This window comes from Oncorhynchus masou, chromosome 29, assembly GCF_036934945.1.
Source record: "Oncorhynchus masou masou isolate Uvic2021 chromosome 29, UVic_Omas_1.1, whole genome shotgun sequence".
Classification (NCBI taxonomy): Eukaryota; Metazoa; Chordata; class Actinopteri; order Salmoniformes; family Salmonidae; genus Oncorhynchus; species Oncorhynchus masou.
Genome location: NC_088240.1, coordinates 26,405,018 through 26,431,849, shown reverse-complemented (window position 1 = coordinate 26,431,849; position 26,832 = coordinate 26,405,018). Strand labels below are relative to the sequence as shown.

Genomic DNA, 26,832 nt, shown 5'->3' with positions numbered 1-26,832 from the left:
GAAGCATTTATTTGGGCTGCAATCTGAGGTGCAAGAAACTTTAAAAGTTCTTGAAGTTGTCCGCATTGACTGAACGTCATGGCTTAAAGTAATGATGAACTGTCGTTTCCATTTGCTCATTTGAGCTGTTCTTTGCCATAATATGTACTTGGTATTTTACCAAACTGGGCTTCTGTATACCACCCATAGTGTGGCAGAGGTGGAATAATGATTGTTATTGATCAATAAAAACAAATCTCCTGGCATTGATAACTTAGATAGAAAGCTACTGAGGATGGTAGCTGACTCTATAGCCACTCCTATCTGTCATACTTTTAATCTGAGCCTAGAGGAAAGTCTTTGTCCTCAGGCCTGGAGGGAAGCCAAAGTAATTCCGCTACCCAAGAGTGGTAAAGCGGCCTTTACTGGTTCTAACAGCAGACCTATAAGCTTGCTGCCAGCTCTTAGCAAACTGTTGGAAAAAATTGTGTTTGACCAAATACAATGCTATTTCTCTGTAAACTAATTAACAACAGACTTTCAGCATGCTTTTAGAGAAGGGCACTCAACATGCACTGCACTGACACAAATGACTGATGATTGGTTGAAAGAAATTGATAATGAGAAGATTGTGGGAACTGTACTGTTAGATTTCAGTGCAGCTGTTACGTCTCTCATCAGAAGGCATGGACCAAAGTTCTGTAAGGCAAATAAACTATACAGAAAACATCTACCCACAAAACACAGGTGGGAAAAAGGCTGCATAAGTATGATTCCCAATTAGAGACAACGATAGACAGCTGCCTCGGATTAGGAACCACACTTGGCCAAAAACAAAGGAATAGAAAACATAGAAATAAAGAATCTAGAATGCCCACCCAAGTCACACCCTGGCCTAACCAAAATAGAGAATACAAACCTCTCTATGGCCAGGGCGTGACAGCAGCCTTATATATATATGTTCACCTTCCAGCAGGACAAGGACCCTAAGCATATTGCTAAAGCAACACTTGAGTGGTTTAAGGGGAAACATTTGAATGTCTTGGAATGGCCTAGTCAAAGCCCAGACCTGAATCCAATTGAGAATCTGTGGTATAACTTAAAGATTGCTGTACACCAGCGGAACCCATCCAACTTGAAGGAGATGAAGCAGTTTTGCCTTGAAGAATGGGCAAAAATCCCACTGGCTAGATGTGTCAAGCTTATAGAGACATACCTCAAAAGGTTTGCAGCTGTAATTGCTGCAAAAGGTGGCTCTACAAAGTATTGACTTCGGAGGGGGAAGAGTTATGCACGCTCAACTTTTCAGTTTTTTTTGTATTATTTCTTGTTTGTTTCACAATAAAACATATTTTGCATCTTCAAACTGGTAGGCATGTTGGGTAAATCAAATGATACAACCCCCCCTAAATTAATTTTAATTACAATTTGTAAGCCAACAAAATAGGAAAAATGCCAAGCGGGGTGAATACTTTTGCAAGCCACTGTAAGAGAATTGTATTTTGTACAAATCATTCCTGAAAATCTAGCCCTCAGCTGAATCTGGTAATGAATCGTGTGGCTGTTGAACAAGTTGAGGGGACTAAATTACTTGACGTCACCTTAGATTGTAAACTGTCATTGTCAAAACATATACAGTTTAAGTTGGAAGTTTACATACACCTTAGCCAAATACATTTAAACACAGTTTTTCAGAATTCCTGACATTTAATCAATTTAGTCTTAGGTCAGTTAGGATCACCACTTTATTTTAAGAATGTGAAATGTCAGAATAATAGTAGAGAGAATTATTTATTTCATATTTTATTTCTTTAATCACATTCCCAGTGGGTCAGAAGTTTACATACACTCAATTTGTATTTGGTAGCATTGCCTTTAAATAGTTTAACCTGGGTTAAACATTTCGGGTAGCCTTCCACAAGCTTCCCACAATAAGTTGGGTGAACGTTGGCTCATTGCTCCTGACAAAGCTGGTGTAACTGAGTTAGATTTGTAGGCCTCCTTGCTCGCACACGCTTTTTCAGTTCTACCCACAAGTTTTCTATAACATTGAGGTCAGAGCTTTGTGATGGCCACTCCAAGACCTTGACTTTGTTGTCCTTCAGCCATTTTGCCACGAATTTGGAAGTGTGCTTGGAGTCATTGTCCATTTTGAAGACCCATTTGCAACCAAGCTTTAACTTCCTGACTGATGTCTTGAGATGTTGCTTCAATATATCCACATAATTTTCCAGTCTCAAGATTCCATCTATTTTGTGAAGTGCACCAGTCCCTCCTGCAGCAACGCACCCCCACAACATGATGCTGCCACCCCCGTGCTTCACGATTGGGATGGTGTTTCTCGGCTTGCAAGCCTCCCCCATTTTTCCTCCGAACATAACGTTGGTCTCTATGGCCAAACTGATTTTTGTTTAATTTTTCCAAAAAGTACGATCTTTGTCCCCATGTGCAGTTTCAAACCGTAGTCTGGCTTTTTTATGGCGGTTTTGGAGCAGTGGCTTCTTCCTTGCTGAGCAGCCTTTCACATTATGTCGATATAGGACTCGTTTTACTGTGGATATAGATACTTCTGTACCTGTTTCCTCCAGCATCTTCACAAGGTCCTTTGCTGTTGTTCTGAGATTGATTTGCACTCTTCGAACCAAAGTACTTTCATCTCTAGGAGACAGAACGTGTCTCCTTCCTGAGCGGTATGACAGCTGTGTGGTCCCATGGTGTTTATACTTGCCTACTATTGTTTGTACAGATGAACGTGGTACCTTCAGGTGTTTGGAAATTACTCCCAAAAATGAACCAGACTTGTGGAGGTCTTGGCTGATTTTCTTTTGATTTTCCCATGACGTCAAACAAAGAGGCACTGAGTTTGAAGGTAGGCCTTGAAATACATCCACAGGTACACCCCCAATTGACTCAAATTATGTCAATTAGCCTATCGGAAGCTTCTAACGCCATGACATAATTTTCTGGAATTTTCCACGCTGTTTAAAAGCACAGCCACCTTAGTGTATGTAAACTTCTGACCCACTAGAATTGTGATACAGTGAATTATAAATGAAATAATCTGTCAGTAAACAATTGTTTGAAACATTACTTGTGTCATGCACAAAGTAGATGTCCTAACCAACTTGCCAAAACTATAGTTTGTTTATTAACAAGATATTTGTGGAGTGGTTGAAAAATGAGTTTTAATGACACCAAACTAAGTAAACTTGTAGATTCAATGGTTGTAAAGATGGGGAGAGGTCTGGCTGTAATAAAAATATGCTCTGCTTTTTTGACACCACACTCCAAAAAAGCAAGTTCTACTCGCTCTAGTTTTATATAATCTTGATTATTGTCCAGTCGTGTGGTTCAGTGCTGCAAGGAAATACCTAGTTACGCTGCAGCTGGCCCAGAACAGAGCGGCATGTTTTGCTCTTAATTGTAATCAGAGGGCTGATATAAATACTATACATGCCAGTCTCTCTTGGCTAAGAGTTGAGGAGAGACTGACTGCATCACTTCTTCTTTTTATAAGAAACATTCATGTGTTGAAAATCCCAAATGGTTTGCATAGTCAATCTACACACAGCTCTGATACACACAATTATCCCACCAGACATGCCACCATGGGTCTTTTCACAGTCCCCAAATCCAGAACAAATTCAAGAAATCATACATTGTTATATAGAGCTCTTATTGCATGGAACTTCCTTCCATCTCATATTGCTCAAATAAACAGCAAACCTGGTTTCAAAAAACAGATAAAGCAACACCTCGCGGCACAACACCTCTCCCCTATTTGACCTAGATAGTTTGTGTGTATGCATTGATATGTATGCTACGTGTGCCTTTAAAAAACATGTATGTAGTTCTGTCCTTGAGCTGTTCTTGTCTAACGATGTTCTGTATTATGTCATTCTGTATTATGTTTCATGTTTTGTGTGGAACCCAGGAAGAGTATCTGCTTCTTTTGCAACAGCTAATGGGGATCCTAAGAAAATACCAAATACCAAAATACCTTGTCACAACACAACTGATTGGCTCAAACGAATTAAGAAATTCCACAAATGAACTTTTAACAAGGCACACCTAGTAATTGAAATGTATTCCAGGTGACTACCTCATGATGCTGGTTGAGAGAATTCCAAGCGTGTGCAAAGCTGTCATCAACGCAAAGGGGGGCTACTTTGAAGAATCTAAAATATTTTGGGATTTGTTTAACACTTTTTGGCTACTTCATGATTCCATATGTGTTATTTCATAGTTTTGATGTAGAAAATAGTACAATGTAGAAAATAGTACAAACAAATATGAACCCTTGAATTCAGTAGGTGTGTCCAAACTTTTGACTGGTACTGTGTATATATATATATATGTTACATACATACAGTACATGCAAATGAAGAACACAATCAGAAAACACCTGAGACATTTTAGTGCTGATATCATGCTTTATTAAATCAATACTAAACTCAGGGAGGTTGCATATTATTATATAATTCTAATTTAAATCAAACAAAAGTGCAGGGCAGAACAGCTAATACATTTTGTTTTCTTTTAACACAGCAGGTGGTGTCACTGTGGTACACTTGCTTGATGTTTGCCTGACAACTGAACTGGTGAAATTCTAAAGCTAACACACAAAAATAAGGCACACAAGCAAACCTCCAAGAGATGGCTCTGCTTCTGCAAAAAAAGTGCAGGGTTGACTTTCAATTTTTTATGGCCAGGTTGATGATGTTCGGAAAATCAATTAAGCAGTCATTTGCCAGAAACAGAGCACAAAAAAATTATTTCAGCTCAAGTGCAGGCCGCTTGCACGTTGAACATGTCATTTAAATGGTGGTTATGACATAGTCAGTCCAGAACACAAGGCCTAGTTGTCCTGCTTACATGAGGGTTTATGCAAACAGCACTCAGGGTCTTATGATCATGTTACAATTCATAGGAGTTTGATAATAACACTGCAGGTAATAACATACAGTGTCTAACAGCTCATCTCTCTGATTTAGTCAACTTCAACAGGGAGCCTCTCTACCTGTTGAGGCAATCTTAAGACATCAACTTTTTGTTGAGGCACAGAGTTTAGTTTCAGGTTTAACAGGGTATTCGTTTCATGTGAAACTTTCTCCTTTTAAACATTTCAGTTTCATTTGTTTCAGTTAATATTGTCATAAATAACAATTCATACATTTTCCATAACCGTTAAATTCGGCTATATACATTATGTACATGTCACAGAAAAAATGGATGAAAAATCCTAAGTCATAATTATCCAATATGGCACATTTTATAACAACTTTAGACTTTAGTCTAGTTTGGCATAAATTAATGTCAAGTTTGGTATAAAAATAGTTCATATTTACAATAACAGAAATCAAGGTCTTTATCAAGTAAGATTATTTTTTGTTCAATTAATACATAAAAAGGCATTAAAGTAGGGAAGGGGGAGGATATAAATGATATTAACTGTTTTTTATGATCGAATGCTTATAGTTACTGTTGCAGTGTCAGATCCAAAGTCGTTGTACAGTTTGAGTGTGTATGCTCCAGCATCCTCTTTTTTCACACTGGTGATGATGAGTGTAGTGAGGTCCTCTGAGGTCTCGATGTGGAACCTACCGCCATGCTCCTCACTGGGCAGCGTTCTTCCACCGCGGGACCATTCGATGTTAGGGGTGGGCTCTCCGGAGAAAGCACAGGCCACGGTGAGAACCTTTCCAAGTTCAATGGTGATGTCCTCTGGGAGAGCTTCGATTCTTGGTGCCCCTGTCGCACCTGTTAGAACACAAATACAAAAATGCTTAGCAACTGCACTACTACAAATACGGGTAACATTTTACTTAAAGCCTGAAGGTTTAATGCATTATGATGTAGCTATAATGCATTGTAAGACTTGTATGTCATAAGCATATACAGTATGAGATACTTACCTAGCATACCCTGTGCAATAGATCTCATGGAGGACCCCTCTAGGTGGGAGTGACTCATCATTTCCGTCATACTGCTGGAGCTCATGGCATGGGAAGATGTCATGGAAGACATGCTAGATAGAGACATGGTTTCCATCTGCATTTCAGCAGCCATGGCAGCCATGCTAGACATACTGGCCATACTGGAACTGCTGAAAGATGTCTCCTGATGCATAGAAGATGAAGAAGCCATGTGGACTGATTGGGAAGAGAAGCTTTCCTTCATGCTGCTAAGAGCAGCACTCTCCCCCATCATCATCATCTGAGCTCCTCCATGGATGTCTTTCTTAACAACCTGCTCTGAACTTGTATGGGAGGCTAAAGCCATAGATGCCTCTTTTTGACTCATTGATACCTGTTCAGTTTTCACTTAAATAGAAGAAAAAAGACAAAGAACCATTAGAAATGTAAATATACAGACTTGTATAGAATTCGTACAGAATTTTGTTTTATCAAGAGGTTTGCTTTTTACAGCAAAACGTACCTTTCATGGCCATGTGCTGCTGCACATAAGCTGTGACTTTAGTGTAGATGGATTGGAACACTTGGCCAACAAATGAGAATGAAGATTTAGTAGAGACTCCTCCTTCTGCAATGAGCTCACAAGAGTATTCTCCCTGGTCGTTCTCAGAGAGGTCATGGATAATGAGAGAACAATGTCCATCCACAGACATATGGAACTCATAGTGGCTGCTCTGTGTCAGTTTCAATCCATTCCTGTACCACACAACTTCTCTCACGCTGCTTTCAGATACACAGGACATTCTCACTGTGTCTTCTGAGGCTTTGGCTGTGAGTTGGTGGATAATCTTTGGAGCTTTAGGAGTTGGGGATTTCACTGTTAGTGGAGATTTTACTCTCTTAGGTGAGGTGACTTGGGGAGGTGACTTCACTCCTTTTGGTTCAGGAGATTTGACTTGAGGAGGTGACTTCACTCCTTTTGGTTCAGGAGATTTTACTTGAGGAGGTGACTTCACACCCTTTGGTTCGGGAGACTTGACTTGGGGAGGTGGTTTCACTACCTTTGGTGAAGCGATTGGTTCAGGAGACTTGGCTGGGGGAGGGGATTTCACCCTTGGAGGCGAGACAACTGGTTCAGGAGACTTGACTCTGGGAGGTGATTTCACTCCCTTAGGCAACATAATTGGCTCAGGAGACTTGACTGGAGGAGGCGACTTCACCCTTAGAGGGGAGGAGATTGGTTCAGGAGACTTGACTGGAGGAGGCGACTTCACCCTTAGAGGCGAGGTGATTGGTTCAGGAGACTTGACAGGAGGAGGGGACTTCACTCTTGGAGGCGAGGTGATTGGTTCAGGAGACTTGACTGGGGGAGGGGACTTCACCCTTGGAGGCGAGGTGATTGGTTCATGAGACTTGACAGGAGGAGGGGACTTCACCTTTGGAGGCGAGGTGATTGGTTCAGGAGACTTGACTGGTGGAGGGGACTTCACCCTTGGAGGCGAGGTGATTGGTTCATGAGACTTGACAGGAGGAGGGGACCTCACCCTAGGAGGTGAGGTGATTGGTTCAGGAGACTTGATCAATGGGGTTGGGGTTTGGGGAACACTGGTAGGTGAAGCTACTCGTTCAGGAGACTTGAATCCAGGCTCTGGTGACTTTATTGAGACAAAAACCTCCTCTTCGACAATTGCTCGGAAAATGGTCAGACTAAACTGAGTCTCTTGTCTTCCCTCAGCATTCTCAACCAGCAGTGTGTAGCTGCCTTCATCAGACGATTGTACAGAGGAAATTTCAAACGTAGACTTGTACTGCGTGGTAGATACCATAAGACGATGAGAGGACACAATTACTCGTCCCTCATGCAACCATGTAACACTTGGTGCTGGTTCGCCATCAATGTCGCAAGTGAATCGAGCAGTCTCTCCTTCATTGACTGTTGCAGACTGTGGTTTAGTCAGTATTCTGGCTGCCAGAGTTGACTTAACTTTATGAACAGACACTTGCTCAACTTCTGACGCCTCCATAGCCCTCATTTTTGTTTCAGTTGAAGAATATGTTTCAGATCTTTCAGAAGATGCATGTCTTTCACCCGTCACATATCTTTCAGTCAATCGAAACTTATCAGATGATGCTGATGATAAGGATGCTGCAGATGATAAGTATTCAGTTGATGCATACTTCGCGGACGCAGCATATTTTTCAGATGCAGAAATAAATCGTTCAGATGAATCATATCTGTCATATGTTTCACGTGATTCAGTTAACTTTGATATACTTTCTTTCACTTCCATATGTGTTGCTGAGGAGGAAGCTGCCTTGAAGGATGATATGTGGTAATGGTCTGTCTTTGTGATATCAGGAACAAATGGTTGTGGAGCATCCTCATCTTTACGACGTGATGTATATGTGGAGAATTCACCTCCAGAAACATCAAGGATACCATAGTCGGACGCTTCTCCCTTTGAGTTTGAACAAACAGCACGATACGTGCCACTGTCCTCTGCCTGACAATCACGGATCTGTATAGACAGCACTCCACTCATGTTTGTGAAGCGTAACTTCTCACTTTCTTGAATCAGTTGTCCGTTATGAAACCACTGGATCTCAGCAACAGGCTTCGCTTGGACATTCAGAGTGAACTTCGTATTCTGACCACATGGGACACGATGGGAACGCATTCTCACAGTCACACGTGGGGCGTGGTCGAGGCTAAAGGGTGTTTGGGTCACCGTCTGGTACTTGCGCTCAGATTTCAGTGCAGCCTTTCTTGACTCGTATCTGGACATGATGTCAAATCTGGCTGACCTCTCAAATCTTGAGGATGAGCGGGAGGATCTCTCAGCTGAAGCTGGGGGGCTGGGGGAGCGTGGACGCGTCCTCTCAGGGGTGGGGGATCTCCTTTCGATGATCTCCTCTGGCTCCAGAGGACGTGGGCGAGGAGTTCTTATAAGCTCAGAAACAGGGCGCATCAGCTCAATGTATGTAGGAGACAGTGATCTTCTCCTCCTCAAGAACTGTGAAACTGTTGTTCTCTTGATCTTGTGCTCGGTTACTTGTGATACTTCTCTTCTTGCTAAATGTTTACTTTCTTTATGACGCAGAGCAGACAACTCGAACCGGACAGGGCTGCCTTGTGGGGAGGCAGAGAAGCCAAGTTCAAGCTCCTCCTCAAGTTGGAGCCTTTCTTGTTCAGTTTTCTTCATTGACAGGTAATCATCAATGGGCTGCAGAAGCTCTTCATCACTCATATCACAAAGGGAGCATCTTCTTGACCTGAAGGATGCCTCGGATCCAAGAGAAGGTGACCGTCTTGCTGGTCTTACTGTTTCCAAGTCATCTTGCGTGAGCTTCGGGATACGCCATCTTGGCCTGTACTGGTCAGTAATTCTAGGAAGGGGCATGACATAGAATTGCTCCCACCTGGAGAGACGAATTCGTTTCTGTCTCTTCTGTACAATCTTCTCCATCCGCTCAGGCATTTCATACTGATCTCTAAGTTTCTTGTACCACTTCATGTCAGACAAAGGTACAAAGTGTTTAATCAACAGGTCTTCATCCAGAGCACTTGCATCATGGACACGTGACTCAGGAATTTCATATGGCATGCGAAGTTTCCTTTCCTCGATATGTACAAATGGTTTTTCTTCTGTGATATCAAATTCGCCCTCACAGTGTTTGGTGCTCACTGCCGGCTTGTATATGTCTGCAGCGTGTTTCAAAGCCTCTTGAGCCGCTGGGTTGAGTCCAGTAACTTCAGTGGTGGAAAGGCGTTGCGCCATTTTCAGTGTCTTGTCAATTTGTTGTTGAACATATTTCTGTTGTTCCACCTCACTCTTATATTCTCTCCTCTTGTATGTAATGCGGTCCACCTTCAGTGTAGCCTGGCAACTCACTGATCCAACACAGTTTGTTGCGGTAACTTTGTAAAGACCTGAATCCTCAACAAGAGTTTCTCTGACATGCAGAACGTGATAGTCTACATCCTCTTGAACAACTGTGATTTGTTGGTTGAATTCCAGTGGCCTGCCATCCTTCTCCCACTTCAAGATTGGTGCAGGTGTTCCCGAGACTCTCAAGTCAAAGCGGACACTATGGCCCTCTACACACTCCACGTTAGCCAACAGCCGCTTGAACATTGGCCTCATGGTGTCTTCACTAACAGGGTGAGGTGTCACTGTAAGACGTGCTGTGCAACTGTCTTCACCAAACTTGTTGTGGGCCATAACAGTATATTCAGCATCGTCATCAAGGTCAAGATTGTGGATCATCAATTGATAAAGACCCTTGTCACTAATGAAAGTGTACTTCTTATCATCTCGTTTGATTTTCTGACCAGCCTTCAGCCAAGTTACTGTTGGCTCTGGGTGCACTGTTATGGTTACACCGAAACGAACATCTTCACCGATGTAAGCAGCGCGGTTGTACAGAGGCAGAGTGAAGTCTGGTGGTCTCTGCATAAGTCTTTGCTTATCAAGCTTCCTCTTCTTTGTGAGTGAGCGTCCAATGAAGTGTTCACGGTAGCATCTCACAGTTTCAACAAAGAGTTCTCCATAGGCATTATCTTCACCATCCTGACTGATGACTTTGCATCTGTAGACACCATCGTCAGATGTTTCAATTTCCTTGACGTAGATGCTAGCAACTCCATTGATGTAGCTGATTTCATATTTGTGACTTGCTGTTAACTGGCGGGTGCCAAAGTACCAAGTTGCTTTTGTGGTTTCATCATAATGTTCAATGTTGCAAACAAATCTGACATGTCCACCCTCCTCTGAAGATCCATGCATGACTGGACCGGCTCTCAGACCTTCTGTAGGGTGCGCAATCTTGACTTTGCCAACTGCATAACCTCTGTAACTTCTGAAGCCACCACCGAAAGCAACGCGAGCTGATGAGACAATTGTCTCTCTCTCTTTCTTCACCAACGTCTGGTAGTATCTTCTGTGTCTCAATGTCTTGATAGTTTTTTTGCTGAGGTGCTCCAGCTTCAATCTAAGCCAAGGATGTTCCAGAGCTTCATGAGCAGTCATACGTTTCTTCAGATCTTTACAAAGAAGTCTGTCACAGAAGTCCATACCTTCGAGGCTGGTCTCTTTGAAAGCCTCACTGTCGAAGATGTACTCTGCATTTGAGATATTCTCAATCATTTTTGTGGTTGATTCTGCTGCAAAGGGGTTAAGTCCACTAAGGAGCACATATGTTAGTACACCAACTGACCACATGTCAGTTGCAGTGCTGACAAGTCCATGACGGTGGACTTCAGGTGCACAATACTCTGGTGCAGTGAAATTGATTCGGATATTTTCTCCAGGAGTCAGTAATCTAGCCTGGCCCATTTCAATAATTTTGATATTTGTGCTCTTTCTTGTGGTGTAGACAATGTTGTCAGGTTTGATTTCAAAATGAGCATAGTTGAGTTTGTGCAAGAACTTCAGAGCTGAGCACACCTGTCTCAGGTATCTAACAATCTCCAGTTCTGAGAGCTCAAAGTTGCCTGTGCCAAGTCGTTCAAAGATGTCTACACCTGAGATGAACTCATAGATCAAGACCATTTCTTCCAAACTGTCAAAAGACTCATGTAAGTATATGAAGTTCTTGTGTTTAGAGAGATTGAGTGTCTCAATTTCCCTAGTAACTAGCTCCTGATCAGTACCTTTGATCTTGATAAACTTGGCCATGAATGTCTTCTTGGACTTGTTTTCAACACAGCGATGAACAACGCCAAATGTTCCGGCACGTGCCAGCTCTTCAGAAATTGTGTACTGGGCAGCCACCATCTTGATCTTTGATGAATGTGGTGCCTCTTCTTTGGTGATTTCTCTAGCTTCATCAACTTCTTCATCGTAGTTTCTGATAACGGATTTATCTTCTATTGTTGTAACAGGCTCAGTTGGTTCAGAATGATCGCTCAGACCAAACTGGTTCTCCGCAATGACACGGAACTGGTATTTCGTCTTGCCAAACAGAGCGATCATGGTGTATTTAGGCTCGTTGGTTTGGCCTGCGCGGATCCACCTGTCACCTGATGTGGGGCACTTCTGAATAATGTAGTTAATGATAGGGCTTCCACCATCTTTTTCTGGAGGACTCCAGGTTAGAGTGATGGAATCTCTAGTGATTTCACTGACTTTAATGCCCTTAGGAGGATCTGGTACATCTGCCACGGCAACTTCAATGGTCTGTTTGTCAACTCCGAATCTGTTCTTGGCAGTGATTACATAGTAACCTGTATCCTTCTTCTGAACTCCTTTGGGGAAGACGAGTGAAGTAAATGATCTTGTGACAATCACTTGAGTGTGAGCAGATGATCCCATGATCTCTGGTCCCTTCTGCCATTGTATTTGAGGGTCGGGCTTGCCACTGATTGGAATCTTAATGGTAACCACTTCACCCTTTACAGCATGAACTGCTCCCATGCCTTGCAGTTCCTGAGGTAGGTGGATCTTGGCAGGAACTGGAGGAGAAAAGAAATAACATAAATTAATTGAGTATATCAATACTTATATATAATATATGATGACCTACATTTTTTATAAAATGTCCTCTTAAAATACTTTTCATTAGCCTATCAAAAATGTTTACCTTCAACAGTCAGATTCACTGTCGTAGAGATGGATCCTCCTTGGTTTGTTGCCCTGACTTGATAGACACCTGCGTCGCTGTCCTCGGCATTAGCAATAACAAGTTGGTAATAACCTCCCTTGAATTCTTGCAATTTGAGTTTGGTACCATCTGCAACAATTTCTTTGCCATTCTTATACCATTTCACAGCAGGGATGGGATGTCCAACAATTTTGGTGACAAATGTAGCATTGGATCTAAACTTCACAATCATTTCTGGTCTCATTTCTTCTCTGAAGACAGGAGGTTTCATTGTGAGACCTGATTTGGGAATGATGGCCTCTGACACCTCACTCCAATCACTTTCACCACCCATGTTTTCACATTTCACACGGAACTCATACTCAAAGCCCTCAAGAAGGCCTTTTACAGCGAAATGTGTCTCATGGATTTTATTGGATGTACAAGTGATCCATTTGTTCTGTTTCTTCTCTCGTTTTTCAAGGAAATAGTTCTTTATCTTTGCACCTCCATCGTCTTTTGGTGGTTTCCAGTACACAAGACAAGAATCGTTGGTCACTTCTGTGACAACAGGCTGCACGGGAATTCCAGGTTTTTCTGAGGAACAGACAATGAGAGCGATGTCATAGAAGTGCATTATTCTCCTAACCGTTACAGTAAACATGATCTATGTGATATATTTATCATTGTCAACAAGCATACTTACCGAATGGACTTTTGATAATGAGAACACCAGGAACTTCAAGTGCCTCACTGACTCCATATTGGTTCTGAGCAGAAACACGGAAGTAGTATCCAGCACTTTCAATCAGATTTTGAATCCTGCAAGTGTTTCCTGAGACTGATGATGACACCAGATGCCACTCCTCGCCTTCCTTTGCTTCTCGTTTTTCCACAATGTAGTTGGTGATCATTGATCCACCATCATCCTTTGGTGGTTTCCAGCTGATGATCACTGCGCTCTTCAACACAGCATCAACAACAATAGGTCCCTCAGGTTTGGTAGGTTTATCTGAAAAAAAAAGAAGTAAAAATCAACATTTAGATAACAAATTCTCTGTTGGTCATGCACAACATTGGTTATGTTTATAAAATAAGCAATTATATTATTACAATAATAGTAAAAAATATAATTGTTACCTTGAATTTCAACCTTGAGTGTGGTTTCAACAGTTCCAAATTTGTTGGTCAATTGCACCTTGTATCTTCCAGCATTTGTTTTACGCTGTACATTCCTTATAACCAGATGAGTGTAACTCTCAGTGTTTTCAATTATCACGTTTTCAGACGCGTTGAGCGGCTTCTTTGCATAGAACCACATGATTTGTGGAATTGGACGGCCAATGTAGACAACATGGAGACGAAGACTTGTTCCACACCCTGCAGTGTATTTCTCCTTCAATGGGAATCCAGGGTGGAAAGCAGGTGCGGCCTGCAAACGCAGCTTGCCGCTGGACTCTGTTTCACCGGCTTCATTGGCGGCTCTGCAAGTGTATATGCCCTCATCTTCCTGTTCATCTGTGGCCACTGTCAGTGAATGGTTGCGACCATCAGAACTCATCTTGTACTTGCGGCTCTGGATCAGCTCCTTGCCATATCTGTACCATCTGATGTCAGGAAGGGGACGGCCAATAATCTGGCATGTCAGAGTTCCTGATTCACCAAGTTTTGCGATGACATCTGCCATGTCTTCCTTGAGACTAGGAGCCTCTCCCACTGTTGAAATATAATCAGAGAATTAACATTATTTCTAATGAATAGCAATGATAATTTTTAATCAATGATTTTTGTAATCTAAGGCGCTTAGAGTATTTTATGAAAATATTATGCCAACGTACAGCTCAGTTTAGTCTTGATGCCCATGGCGGTCCTGCGAGGTCTACTCATTCCTGTTTCATTTTCTGCAAGGATTCTGAACTCGTACTCTGTAGCCTCCATCAGACCACCCATGGTGAACTGTCTGTCCTTGGAACGCTCCTTGTTGCATTTCTTCCAGGCACTTTCACCTGCCTGTCTGAACTCAATCCAGTAACCCAGGATCTCTTTGCCACCATCGCATTCTGGGCGCAGCCAGTGAATAGTGATGCAGTCTTTGGCAACAGAGATTATATCAATCTCACCTGGTTGACTGGGTTTGTCTATTCAAAGAGAGAGAGAAGTAACCATGCAATTACAAAAAAATAATCTTATTTAAGTATTGTATTATTTATCATATTTATATGTATTATTAAAGGTGCAATATGCAGAAATCGCCATTTCCTGTTTGCTAAAATTCTAATAGTTCGCCTAATTTCAGTTTTTGACAAAATAAGATGTCATTGTGTAGAAAATCATTGTACCATCTAAACCACTGTGAAATATCTGTTCCATAACCAAATATATTGTAATTTCAGCTGTTTGAAACTGAACGTAAAAGACGTAAAAACAAAACTTAAGAACAGGAAGCATATAATTAGCACACATAGAACAGATCTACCACTTCTTATACTTCCTTTCAATGAGATTGACAGATCTATAACTATAATTTCTATGTTCATTTTGTCGGGTCACCCAAAAAGTTACATATTGCAGCTTTAAATATATAATCGAAAGGCCTATTAAATACATACCGAATGGATCTTTGCATATAACATTTTCAGATACTGGTCCAGGTTCACTCTGACCGATGTCGTTTTGTGCCACGACACGGAACAGATATTCAGCGTCAGGGATGAGTCCAGTGAGAGTGTACATTGTAGTGGTGATGTGTGTCTTGTTGTGACGCACCCACTTCTCTGTGGACACCTCTCTCCTCTCAACATAGTATCCTGTAATGCGGGCGCCACCATCATCTTTTGGTCTGCCCCAAGATAGAGCAACAGTGCTCTTTGTGACATCCATAACTTCTGGTGGGTTGATTGGAGGTTCTGGTGGAGCTGTTGTATAGAAATGAGAATTGCATAATTGTAAATAGAAGAACTGAGGAGTGATAACACAAGAAAACACATTTTATATTTGCAGAACAATAATTATGAACATTCAAAAATACTTACACAGCGGTGTCTTTGGAGTGACACATTCATCTGATTTGAGAGATCTGCTCACACCAAACTGGTTTTCAGCAGTGATCTTGAAATGGTATTCAACATTCTCCTTCAGCCCCTTGACCACCAGAGCTGTGTCCACCACTCTTGAGTCCACAGTGTACCATGCTACCTTTGATACCTCTCGCCTTTCAACGATGTAACCCAGGATATCAGAGCCACCGTCTTCAGAGGGAGGTCTCCAGCTGACTCTTACAGAGCGAGCCTGGATATCATCAAACTCAAGGGGACCTTCCGGTGCGTCTGGACGTCCAATCACTTTAACATTGATGTAGACAGCCTTCCTGCCACATTTGTTCTCCAGGACCAGGTCATATGTGCCAGTGTCATCTCTGTGGGCTTCTTTGATCACAAGTTCAGTGATATCATCATTGGTGGCAATCATAGCTCTGTGAGAGATATCTCGGCCTTCCTTTGTCCACTTGCAAATAGGGACTGGTTTACCCTTGATGGGCACAGACAGCCTGATGACTCCTCCCTGTCTGACCACATAGCCTTCCTCATATTTGAGGTCCAGTTCATAATCGGGATAGTCTGAAATGAAGCATACAGACAATGTTAAGTTAGTTCACATTTGACACAAGCTTCAAAAGCAAAATACAAAATACAGCTCTTCCTGGTACGCTATACACATATTTGTATCCCTTACCAAGCATTTCTGTAACCTTGACGATTCCTGGGATCTCGACTGGCTCTCCGGGTCCACCAGCGTTGCAGGCCATCACACGGAACTTGTACTCAGCTCCCTGAGGCATGTGCGTCAGAGTGTATTCACAGATCTTTATGGGTGTTGTGTTGCACATGGTCCATTCCACCTGATCTACCTTCTGCATCTCAATCAGGTAACCAGTGATGACAGAACCACCCTCTTCCTCTGGAGGACTCCAGGCCAGAGACACAGACGTCCTGGTTGTGTCTGTGACCATGGGGAACTGTGGTGCACTAGGAGGCTCTGTTTAGATAAAGACAAATATAATAGTTTTGGTCATATACACAAGTTTGAAAATGGTAGAAACTAAGTTGCAAGGACATTTTGACCCATAAATCATTGAGTTGAATAACACATGACAAAAATGTTAAACATAGTAATTACATAATTTACTGCTTATTTCAATGTTTCTAATATGGGACACAACAACTAAGGACAGGATTACAGAGGCATACCGATGGGATCCATGGCGATAGCTGGTTTAGATGCCATACTGGGTTTGCTCGAGCCTCTGGAGTTGAGGGCGATCACGCGGAACTCATACTCATTGCCTTCGCACAGACCTGATGATCTGTATCTGGTCATGGTGACTGGGTTCTTAACGATGCTCATCCACCTTTCAGATCTGACCTCCTTGCGCTCAATTATATATCCAGACACTTGGGAGCCTCCATCTTCTTCTGGTGGCTGCCATGTGATGGTCATTCCCTCATGAGTCACATCCAGTACATCAGGTCTGTTTGGTGCACTGGGTACGGCTGTGGAGAGATTAGAGATTTCACATGAGATCAGTTATAGCCACCATCATCCCTTTTCTTTAACATTTTGTCAAAAGGTGAAATGTACTGTGTTTTAGGATTTATGATGACTTACTCTTGAGACTCTTGCATTCAACAACTTCAGACTGCAAGAATCCCCCAATGCCAAAGCGGTTTGTTGCAGCCACACGGAACACGTATTCAGTTCCCTCAGACAATCTGGTGAACTTGAATGTGGGTCTTGTGACAGATTCGGACACTGGCAGCCATCCGGGGCGGTGAGCGTCACGCTGCTCAACAACATAGCCACTAACGTTGGCGCCGCCATCCTTCTCTGGTGGCTCCCAGCTGACTGTTACAGATGTGGCATCAACGGCATCAACTGTGATCGGTCCAATAGGTATTCCAGGTTTATCTAGACAGAAATAATCAGACGGTTGTATTTAGAATATCCCAATACAAAAAAAAGAACACACAAACCAAAAACACACACACTTACCAAGAATGATAATTTTAAGTATCTCTGTCGCAGTTCCTACAGAATTCTTTACTTGAAGAGTGTAGCTACCAGTGTCATCAATGGTTGTCTCACGAACAGTCAGTTTGGTGTATTTTCCATTAGACACAATCTTAACCCGGTCAAGACTATCCTTCATTTTAGCACCATTGAAGGACCAGGTGCAAACTGGAGCAGGTCTGGCCTTTATAGGAATATTGAGGTCGATTGGTTTGCCGGCTGGCACATGGACAACCTTCTGTGGAATGCCGGCCAGATCAATATAGGGTGCCACTGTAAAAGGAAATATTTTTGGGGAAAATTAGACCACCTGAAGATGTATCAAAACTTTCATTTTTAAATAGATTAACTGCCATGTGTGTAGCATAAGAATCAGAATATAACATACGTAGTTGTTCCTGAATGACCACAGGTCCTGTAATCTCCCTTGGCTCGCTAACTCCTCTGGTGTTGGTAGCTCTGATTCTGAAGAGATAAGTCTCCTTCTCTGTCAGACCAGTGACGGTATGCTGGGACATGGACTGTTTAACGGTGGCCACTGCACTCCATCTGTCTGATCCAACGATGTTAGCTTCAATGACGTAGCCCGTCAGTCTGCTACCACCATCATGAAGAGGTTTCTCCCAATTAAGTATGGCAGAGGACTTTCCAATATCCACAATGTGCAGATCCTGAGGAAGGCTGGGTACTTCACAGATCAACACTGATTCAGGGGTTTCACATGGTTCTCCAACACCATATATGTTCTCTGGTAACACTCTGAAGAAGTAGTGTACTGATTCCTCCAGGCCAGTAATTCTGAACAAGGTCTTCCTGCATTCTGTTGTAACTGTTTTGTAGGATTTCATTGAAGCTTCACGTTTCTCAATGATGTAGTTGTTCACAGGGGCTCCACCGTCAATAGATGGTACGTCCCATGTAATGACGACAGACTCCTTTGTGTAGTCTTTGACTCTGACTGAACCAGGTGGTCCAGGAGTGTCTGGAAAATACAGAAAGGATTAACTGACTGTTCACAGCACATGACGATTCACTATTCTATATGTAATTATATGGTTCACAGATAGTTCCTAATCATTTAACCATCTTAAGTATGTCAACGTAACCAATAACATACCATAAACCTTGACGAGAATAGTTGCTGACTTCTTGCCAGATGGATTTTCAGCCTCAATGGTGTATTTGCCGGCATCGTAACGATGGACCTTCTCAACGATTAGTTGAGTATAACTATCAGTTGTATCAATGAACCCACGGCTCTGCAGGTCAATGCCAGGTTTCCTCCAGGTCACTACAGGGGCCGGTCTTCCAGCCACATTGACGAACAACCTAAGAGTGTTACCAGCTCTCAGACACACGATCTTCTTCAGATCATCAGGGAGCTCAAGATCAGGGATTGCTGTGGTGACAAAAACATTACAGCACGTTTACAACATAATAACAGCACATATACCAACTATAAGTCTAAAAAGAGGGTCTTTGATTAAATGTAGACATTGGTTTAAACTGCAGTTATACCAGGTTAACCCTTTACATACAAAAATGCTGCCATTGTGAATTATTGACAGTAAAAGCATAAGAACAAACGTACAGAGTTTCTCAACAGGCTCAATTTCCACACTAGGTTCGCTGAATTCCCCAGTGCCATTGCTATTGACTCCTGCGACACGGAAACTGTACTTCTTGTTGCTTTGAAGTCCAGTGGCAACAAACGAATTGGTCTTCAAAGTCTTCTGAGTGGCCCTGTACCACTGCTCGGTTCCTTCCTCAAGCACCTCCACCACGTAGCCAACAACATCAGCGCCACCATCGTACATGGGTCTGGTCCATTGCAAGCTAATGCTATGCTTGGTGGAATCTACCACTCGTGGAATTGAAGGAGGGGCTGGAGTGTCTGGAAAACACAAAATACAGTATGATTAATTCAGCAGCAGCAGTGTTTCAGTGTTTCAAAAGTCAACCATAAGTCAATGGTAAGATTATAAAGATGGACCTCATATGGTTACTAAAATCTAGACTATGACTTTTTGATCACGTACATGTTGGCTCTCTACAGTAGGCATAGTGAGAGGCTTCACTGGGCTGGCTGTTTCCAGCTGTATTCACAGCTGTAACACGGAACTGGTAGTCACTGCCTTCCAGCAAACCAGAGATCTTCAGGCGGATGTCATAGATGGTAAAGGTCTTATTGACCCTGGTCCATCTGGAACTGCTCTTCTCACGTTTGTCCACCAGGTAATTCTTGATCTCACTTCCGCCATCACTTTCAGGTTTCATCCATTCAATGATGACGTGCTCCTTTCCTACAGCTGTGACTTCTGGTGCTCCAGGTTGTGATGGGACAGCTGCAATGATAAAGGAAAATCAAACATGTTTAATAAGGTTTGGGCTTTGAATAAGACAACAATTGTATTGCATCTATTAAAAGGACATGGCCACTGAATGCATGCTTACTGTATGCGTTTCTGGCGATGACAGGCTCGGACTCCAAAGGCACACCAGGTCCGAACTTGTTTACTCCTCTGACACGGAAGACGTACTCGTTGTTCTTGATCAGTTTGGAGCTGACACAGGACAGAGTCTTGCACTCTGTCTCCATGATCACCCAGTTGAGTCTGCTGGTCTCACGTCTATCAACAATGTAATGAGTGACAAGATCTCCACCGTCCTCCAGAGGGATCTTCCAAGACACAGTGCACTTCTCCTCTGTCACCCTGGTGATTGTGACCTTTTCCTCAGGAGGCCCTGGTGTATCTGGAAATACAGAGTGAAACATTAAATTGAGTTATTATAACAGTGGAGGCTCTTCAGGGGAGTAAGGGGAGGACCATCGTCCACAGTGAATTTCAAAAAATTTAATTGTGAAACATAAAAAAAACGTGATCCTTTTAACATAAAACTGTACTATACTAAATATATTCACTTCACCAAATAATTGACTAAAACACACTGTTTTGCAATGAAGGTCTACAGTAGCCTCAACAGCACTCTGTATGGTAGCACCATGGTATAGCCGGAGGACAGCTAGTTTCTGTCCTCCTCAGGGTATATTGACTTCAATACAAAACCTAGGAGGCTCATGGTTCTCACCCCCTTCTGTAGACTTACACAGTAATTATGACAACTTCCCGGAAGACGTCCTCTAACCTATCAGAGCTCTTGCAGCAAGAACTGACGTGATTCATCCAATCAAAGGATCAGAGAATGAATCTAGTACTGAAAGCATAAGCTACAGCTAGCTAGCACTGCAGTGCATAACATGTGGTGAGTAATTGACTCAAAGAGAGAGAAAGACAATAGTTGAACAGTTTTGAACACAACAATTTCTTCAAAAATTAAGGAGAAGCAAGAGAGAGAGCTAGCCTGCTGTGCCACTAGAGATTCATGGTTCGAGTACAGGCTCTGTCGCAGCCGGCCACGACCGGGAGACTCATGGGGCGGCGCACAATTGGCCCAGCGTCGTCCTGTTTAGGGGAGGGTTTGGCCGGCAGTGATGTCCTTGTCCCATCGCGTACTAGTGACTCCTGTGGCGGCCTTGGCGCAGTGCACACTGACACAGTCGCAAGGTGTACGGTATTTCCTCCGACACATTGGTGCGGCTGGCTTCCGGGTTAAGTGTGCATTGTGTCAAGAAGCAGTGCTTGGTTGGGTTGAGTTTCTGAAGAAGTAGTGTACTGATTCCTCCAGGCCAGTAATTCTGAACAAGTTCTTCCTGCATTCTGCTGTAACTGTTTTGTAGGATTTCATTGAAGCTTCACGTTTCTCAATAATGTAGTTGTTCACAGGGGCTCTACCGTCAATAGTTGGTATGTCCCATGTAATGACGACAGACTCCTTTGTGTAGTCTTTGACTCTGACTGAACCAGGTGGTCCAGGAGTATCTGGAAAATACATAAATGATTAACCTCTTACATCTATGGGGGCGCTATTTAATTTTTGGATGAAAAACGTTCCCGTTTTAAACAAGATATTTTGTCACAAAAAGATGCTCGACTATGCATATAATTGATAGCTTTCGAAAGAAAACACTCTGACGTGTCCAGAACTACCAAGATATTCTCTGTGCGTGCCCTAGAACGTGAGCTTCAGGCAAAACCAAGATGAGATGGCATCCAGGAAATGAGCAGGATTTTTGAGGCTCTGTTTTCCATTGTCTCCTTATATGGCTGTGAATGCGAGAGGAATGAGCCTGCCCTTTCTGTCGTTTCCCCAAGGTGTCTGCAGCATTGTGACGTATTTGTAGGCAGATCATTGGAAGATTGACCATAAGAGACCACATTTACCAGGTGTCCGCCCGGTGTCCTGCGCCGAAATTGGTGCGCAAAAGTCACCTGCCAGTATTTTTCCATGGGATACAGAGAGGAAAGCAAGCTTCCACGAACTGCATATCAATGAAGAGATATGTGAAAAAACACCTTGAGGATTGATTCCAAACAACGTTTGCCATGTTTCGGTCGATATTATGTAGTTTATCCGGAAAAAGTTTTATGTTGTAGGTGACTGAATTTTCGGTTCGTTTCGGTAGCCAGACGCAATGTAGAAAACGGAACGATTTCTCCTACACACAGACGCTTTCAGGAAAAACTGCGCATTTGGTATGTAACTGAGAGTCTCCTCATTGAAAACATCATAAGCTCTTCAAAGGTAAATGATTTTATTTATTTGGTTATCTGGTTTTTGTGAAAATGTTGCGTGCTAAATGCTACTCAAAATGCTATGCTAGCTTTGCATACTCTTACACAAATTAGTCAATTTCTATGGTTCAAAAGCATATTTTGAAAATCTGAGATGACAGTGTTGTTAAGAAAAGGCTAAGCTTGAGAGTAGACGCATTATTTTCATTTTATTTGCGATTTTCAGAAATCGTTAACGTTGCGTTATGCTAATGAGCCTGAGGCTTTAGTCACAAACCCGGATCCGGGATGGGGAGTTTCAAGAAGTTAACTGACTGTTCACGGCTCTTGACCTTCGCCTCTCCCAAGTTCATACGGGGTTGCAGCAATGAGACAAGACTGTAACTACCAATTGGATACCACAAAATTGTGGAGAAAAAGGGGTAAAAAAAAGAATACAAAAAAGAGAGAGAGCTATGTGTATATATATATATATATATATATTTAAATTTTTTCACTTTAATTTACTTAGCTAGCGAATGTTCTCTCTGCTACTGCACGGCAAGCGGTACCGGTGCGCCAAGTCTAGGTCCGAGAAGCTTCTAAACAGCTTCCACCCCAAGCCAAAATACTCCTGAGTATCAAATGGTTACCCAGACTATTTGCATTGCCCCCCCCCCCACTTTACACTGCTGCTACTCTCTGTTGTTATCTATGCATAGTCACTTTAATAACTCTACCTACATGTACATATGACCTCAACTAACCGGTGCCAGAGCGCGTAGATGCAAGAAGGAATTATAGCTACAACTATCAAAGTGATCATGTATGTGGCTGCTATGAAAGTTAACTGTGTTAGCGTGTGATCAGGGGTGTAGTCATTCAGCCAATTCTTAAATGGAGGAAAACAGAACAAAACAGGGAAAACATACCTGAACTCTTGTTTGCAACTATTAGACTAATGATTACACCCTAGATCAGCTAGATGCAGGGAAGAGTGTTCAAGGCAGTATTGAATGTGTCACTGTCTGTCACCTTGATTACTCAAATTTCTGTCAACCAGTGTACCTATGTTGTAAACTTCCATTCATAGTCTACGTTGTAGCAATCTCATGATCGGTATAGGGAAAATGAGCTGGGTGAATGGAATATGAATGAGAGTCATCCAACATGCTGTAATAGAAATACAGTAAGACCATGCTCATTTAAAAAAAAACATTGTCCTCCCTCATCTTTAACGGCACCAACCACCACTGTATTATAGTAATATAGTAACATTTAGTTGAAAACTATTTTGTTTCCATGTCATTGCAAGTGTATATGTCTTTGTATCTACTTTATGTTCTTACCGAGCACTTTAACGTTGACAGACGCTGTCTTGGTTCCACTGGCGTTCTTCACGGTCAGAACGTATCTTCCTGTGTCATTTCTGTTGCAGGACTTGATGATGGCCATGGCTCTTGAGCTGGTGTATGTCAGGGAGTATTTCTCTCCCAGCTCCAGCACCTTGTCACCTTTGGCCCACCATACTATGGGTTCGGGTTTACCACCAATTACACCATCAAGGACCAGGTCTGATCCAGCCCGGATAGTGACATGCTCTCCAACAAGAGAGCTGTCAAGTTCAGCCTTGGGAGGAGCTATAAGACAAAAATAAAATATAAATTATGAAATAATACATATATATATATATATTAATATATAAATATGTGTATATATATACATATGCATAAACTTGACAGTAACGTAACAGTATCTAACAGTAGTATCTTACTGTATTCGTCCTTGCAGGTGATCGGTCCTGTTGTTTCAGATGGTGCACTGTGAACTCCAGCTCCATTTTTGGCAATGACACGGAATTCAAAGATTTCTGCTTCACCCAGTCCTCCAACTGTGAAGTGAGTCTCTGTGATGGTGGTGTAGTTACATTTCAACCAGCGGGCGTTATCCCACTCATCATCACTCCACGGCTTGCGCTCCACGATGTATCCGACAATCTTGCTGCCACCATCATTGAATGGTATACCCCATGCAATAGTTACTGAGGACCTTGTGACATCAGTCACCTCAGGTTTAACAGGAGGATCTACATGGAGACAAAATGAGAATGTACAATCAGTGCAAAGGTCAACGGTCAACATGGAACATTCCAGAGAGTCCAAATATTTAGAAAAATGTCCTTTGAATGTTGCACTTACCGACTGGGTTCAAAGCCACTACTGGTCTTGAGGCCTCACTGGCTTTGCTGAGACCAGAAATATTCATAGCATAAACTCTGAACTGGTACTCCAGGCCCTCAATGAGACTAGAGACTTTATATTGGGTATCCAGGCATGGGAGCTTGTTCTCCCTGACCCAAAGAATGGTGTTTCTCTCCTTCTTCTCTATCCAGTATCCAGTCACCTTACTGCCGCCATCAGCGTATGGCAGATCCCACTTGATGCCAATAGCCGTAGCAGATACTGACACCACATCTGGGCGAGTTGGTGGACTTGGTGGAACTGATATTGAGAATAAGACAAAACAATTAATTATTAGTGTCTTCACATTTTCAAACCATTAAAGCAAATGTAAATTGATTTTACACATGAACTTACCAAATGGATGCTCAATGACAACAGCTGAAGACTCAATGGACTTGCTCACGCCATACTTGCTCTCAGCAGAGACACGGAAGGTGTATTCCATGTATTTGGTCAGATGGCTTACTTTGATCGTGGTGCGTTTACAACTTGAGTTCACCACTTGCCAGGATGTAGATCCAGATTCACGTTTCTCAACAATGTAGTTGTCGATATCTGTTCCACCGTCGTCCTCTGGTGCTGTCCAAGCCAATGAGCAGCCCTCTGATGACACTTCAGAGATTTCAATGGGTCCTACTGGTGGAGTGGGTCTTCCAACAACGTTGACAGTAACAGCAAATGTCTTCAGTCCGGCGGCATTGTCCAAAGTGAGGTAGTATTTTCCACTGTCTCCCCTCTTGCTGTCTTTTACCACCAGGGTGGTCCTTTCTGTAGTAGTCTTGATGATCACTCTATCAGTCTCTTTTAGCTTCATCTCCTCCAGTTTCCAGGTGGCCTTTGGAGCTGGTCTGCCACTGATGGGGATATCAATGGTGAATGCATTGTGAGTCTTGCATGTGATGAGCTGGTTATTTATGCCACTGAGATCTGCTGTGGGCTCAATCTTGGGCTCCTTGATGACAACGGATGCTAAGGCATCTCTTGGGACACTGATACCAGCCTCATTGACAGCCTTGACACGGAAGTCATATTCTGTGTTCTCAATCAAGCCGTCAATGACTAACTTTAGGTGTTTGGTTTGACCGCCAACAATCCAGCGATCAGAGCCCTTTGCTTTGGCCTCAGCAATGTAACCTGTGATGCGGCTGCCACCGTCGTGTTCAGGTTTCAGCCAGGCCAAGATAGCAGTAGAATTAGTAGTGTCAATGACGTCAAGACTCTTGGGTGGAGCAGGGACCTCAGTTGCAGTGATCGGTTCAATCATCTCACAGGGTTCTCCCCTGCCATACGTATTTTCAGCGATGACTCTGAACAGGTAAGGTACACCTATTTCTAGGTTGGTCATTCTGATCATTTGGCGTGAGGATTTTTCGCTGACTGACTTCCAGCTGAGACGACTAGCCTCACGCTTTTCTACGATGTAGTGCTGAATACGGGCTCCACCGTCGTTGGCTGGAGCGTCCCATAGCATTGTCAGAGCTCCCCTAGTCACATCCTTAAAGCTGATAGCTCCTGGAGGTCCAGGTGTATCAAGCACCTTCACGGTCAATGTGATAGATTTGCGGCCCCCGTTGTTCTCAAGCAACAAGGTGTATTTTCCAGAGTCAAATCTGGTACAGCTCTCAATGGTCAAGGTACTGTATGTGTCAGTTGTGTTGACATCTGCCATAACACCAAGTTCTCCACCTGCCTTGGTCCATGTAGCCAGCGGAGTTGGTTTACCACAGAAGGCAATATGAAGAGTGACGGTGGCCCCGTTCTTCACAACGTGTGTCTGTTTGAAGTCTGCATCAAGGGTGATTTCTGGTGACGTCAGTCTATCAACAGCTTGCACTGGATTAGGAACTGCACATGCTTCTCCTTTTCCAGACCCATTCACTGCACGCACACGGAACCTATATTCCTCACCAGCCGTTAAACCTTTAGCGGTGTATCTTGTGTTGATGCAAGTTGCTCTGTTGACTTGGTGCCATTCATTAAGGCTTGCCTTGCACATCTCAATGACATAGCCAATGATCTCCATACCACCGTCAAAGACAGGCTTGATCCATTCCAGGGTGACAGACGACTTTGTGGAGTCGGTGACCTTCACCAGAGAAGGAGCACTTGGTGCGCTTGTAGGCTCTCTGCACTTAAAGAGTCTTGATGTGCTGCTTGCTGGTCCGATTCCGGCACCGTTTTCAGCCATGACACGGAATTCATATTCATTACCTTCGTTCAGGTGTGTCACTCTGTGTCTGAGCTCAGTGATTGGTCTCTTGGATGAAACCTTCACCCATTGCAAGCTCTTCTTCTCACGTCTCTCCAGGATGTAGTGTTTGATCTCATTTCCACCATCTGATCTGGGTCTTGTCCAGCCTATTGTGATTGTGTCTCCAGTCACATTTGTGGCGTCTGGTGTTCCTGGGGCTTCTGGAACGGCTGTGAAACAAA

General features: G+C 42.9%; 1 protein-coding gene across 1 annotated transcript in view; it reads right to left on the bottom strand.

Annotated features, from left to right (window-relative positions):
- Nucleotides 1–4,403: 4,403 nt before the first annotated feature.
- Nucleotides 4,404–26,832, bottom strand: part of ttn.2 (titin, tandem duplicate 2) — a 176,248-nt gene continuing 153,819 nt past the window's right edge. The window contains exons 215-239 of the mRNA XM_064944764.1: nucleotides 24,754–26,820; nucleotides 24,355–24,657; nucleotides 23,931–24,242; nucleotides 23,506–23,796; nucleotides 19,998–20,297; nucleotides 19,583–19,888; nucleotides 19,135–19,437; nucleotides 18,661–18,942; nucleotides 17,932–18,525; nucleotides 17,526–17,816; nucleotides 17,142–17,441; nucleotides 16,724–17,026; nucleotides 16,209–16,511; nucleotides 15,509–16,093; nucleotides 15,086–15,391; nucleotides 14,315–14,614; nucleotides 13,617–14,192; nucleotides 13,183–13,488; nucleotides 12,477–13,073; nucleotides 8,082–12,348; nucleotides 7,568–7,922; nucleotides 7,223–7,414; nucleotides 6,418–6,742; nucleotides 5,895–6,302; nucleotides 4,404–5,739 (exon numbers count right to left, since the gene is read on the bottom strand). Coding sequence (XP_064800836.1) covers nucleotides 5,438–5,739; nucleotides 5,895–6,302; nucleotides 6,418–6,742; nucleotides 7,223–7,414; nucleotides 7,568–7,922; nucleotides 8,082–12,348; nucleotides 12,477–13,073; nucleotides 13,183–13,488; nucleotides 13,617–14,192; nucleotides 14,315–14,614; nucleotides 15,086–15,391; nucleotides 15,509–16,093; nucleotides 16,209–16,511; nucleotides 16,724–17,026; nucleotides 17,142–17,441; nucleotides 17,526–17,816; nucleotides 17,932–18,525; nucleotides 18,661–18,942; nucleotides 19,135–19,437; nucleotides 19,583–19,888; nucleotides 19,998–20,297; nucleotides 23,506–23,796; nucleotides 23,931–24,242; nucleotides 24,355–24,657; nucleotides 24,754–26,820 — 14,474 coding nt within the window. The 3' untranslated portion in view covers nucleotides 4,404–5,437. The remainder of the gene's footprint in view (nucleotides 5,740–5,894; nucleotides 6,303–6,417; nucleotides 6,743–7,222; nucleotides 7,415–7,567; nucleotides 7,923–8,081; nucleotides 12,349–12,476; nucleotides 13,074–13,182; nucleotides 13,489–13,616; nucleotides 14,193–14,314; nucleotides 14,615–15,085; nucleotides 15,392–15,508; nucleotides 16,094–16,208; nucleotides 16,512–16,723; nucleotides 17,027–17,141; nucleotides 17,442–17,525; nucleotides 17,817–17,931; nucleotides 18,526–18,660; nucleotides 18,943–19,134; nucleotides 19,438–19,582; nucleotides 19,889–19,997; nucleotides 20,298–23,505; nucleotides 23,797–23,930; nucleotides 24,243–24,354; nucleotides 24,658–24,753; nucleotides 26,821–26,832) is intronic.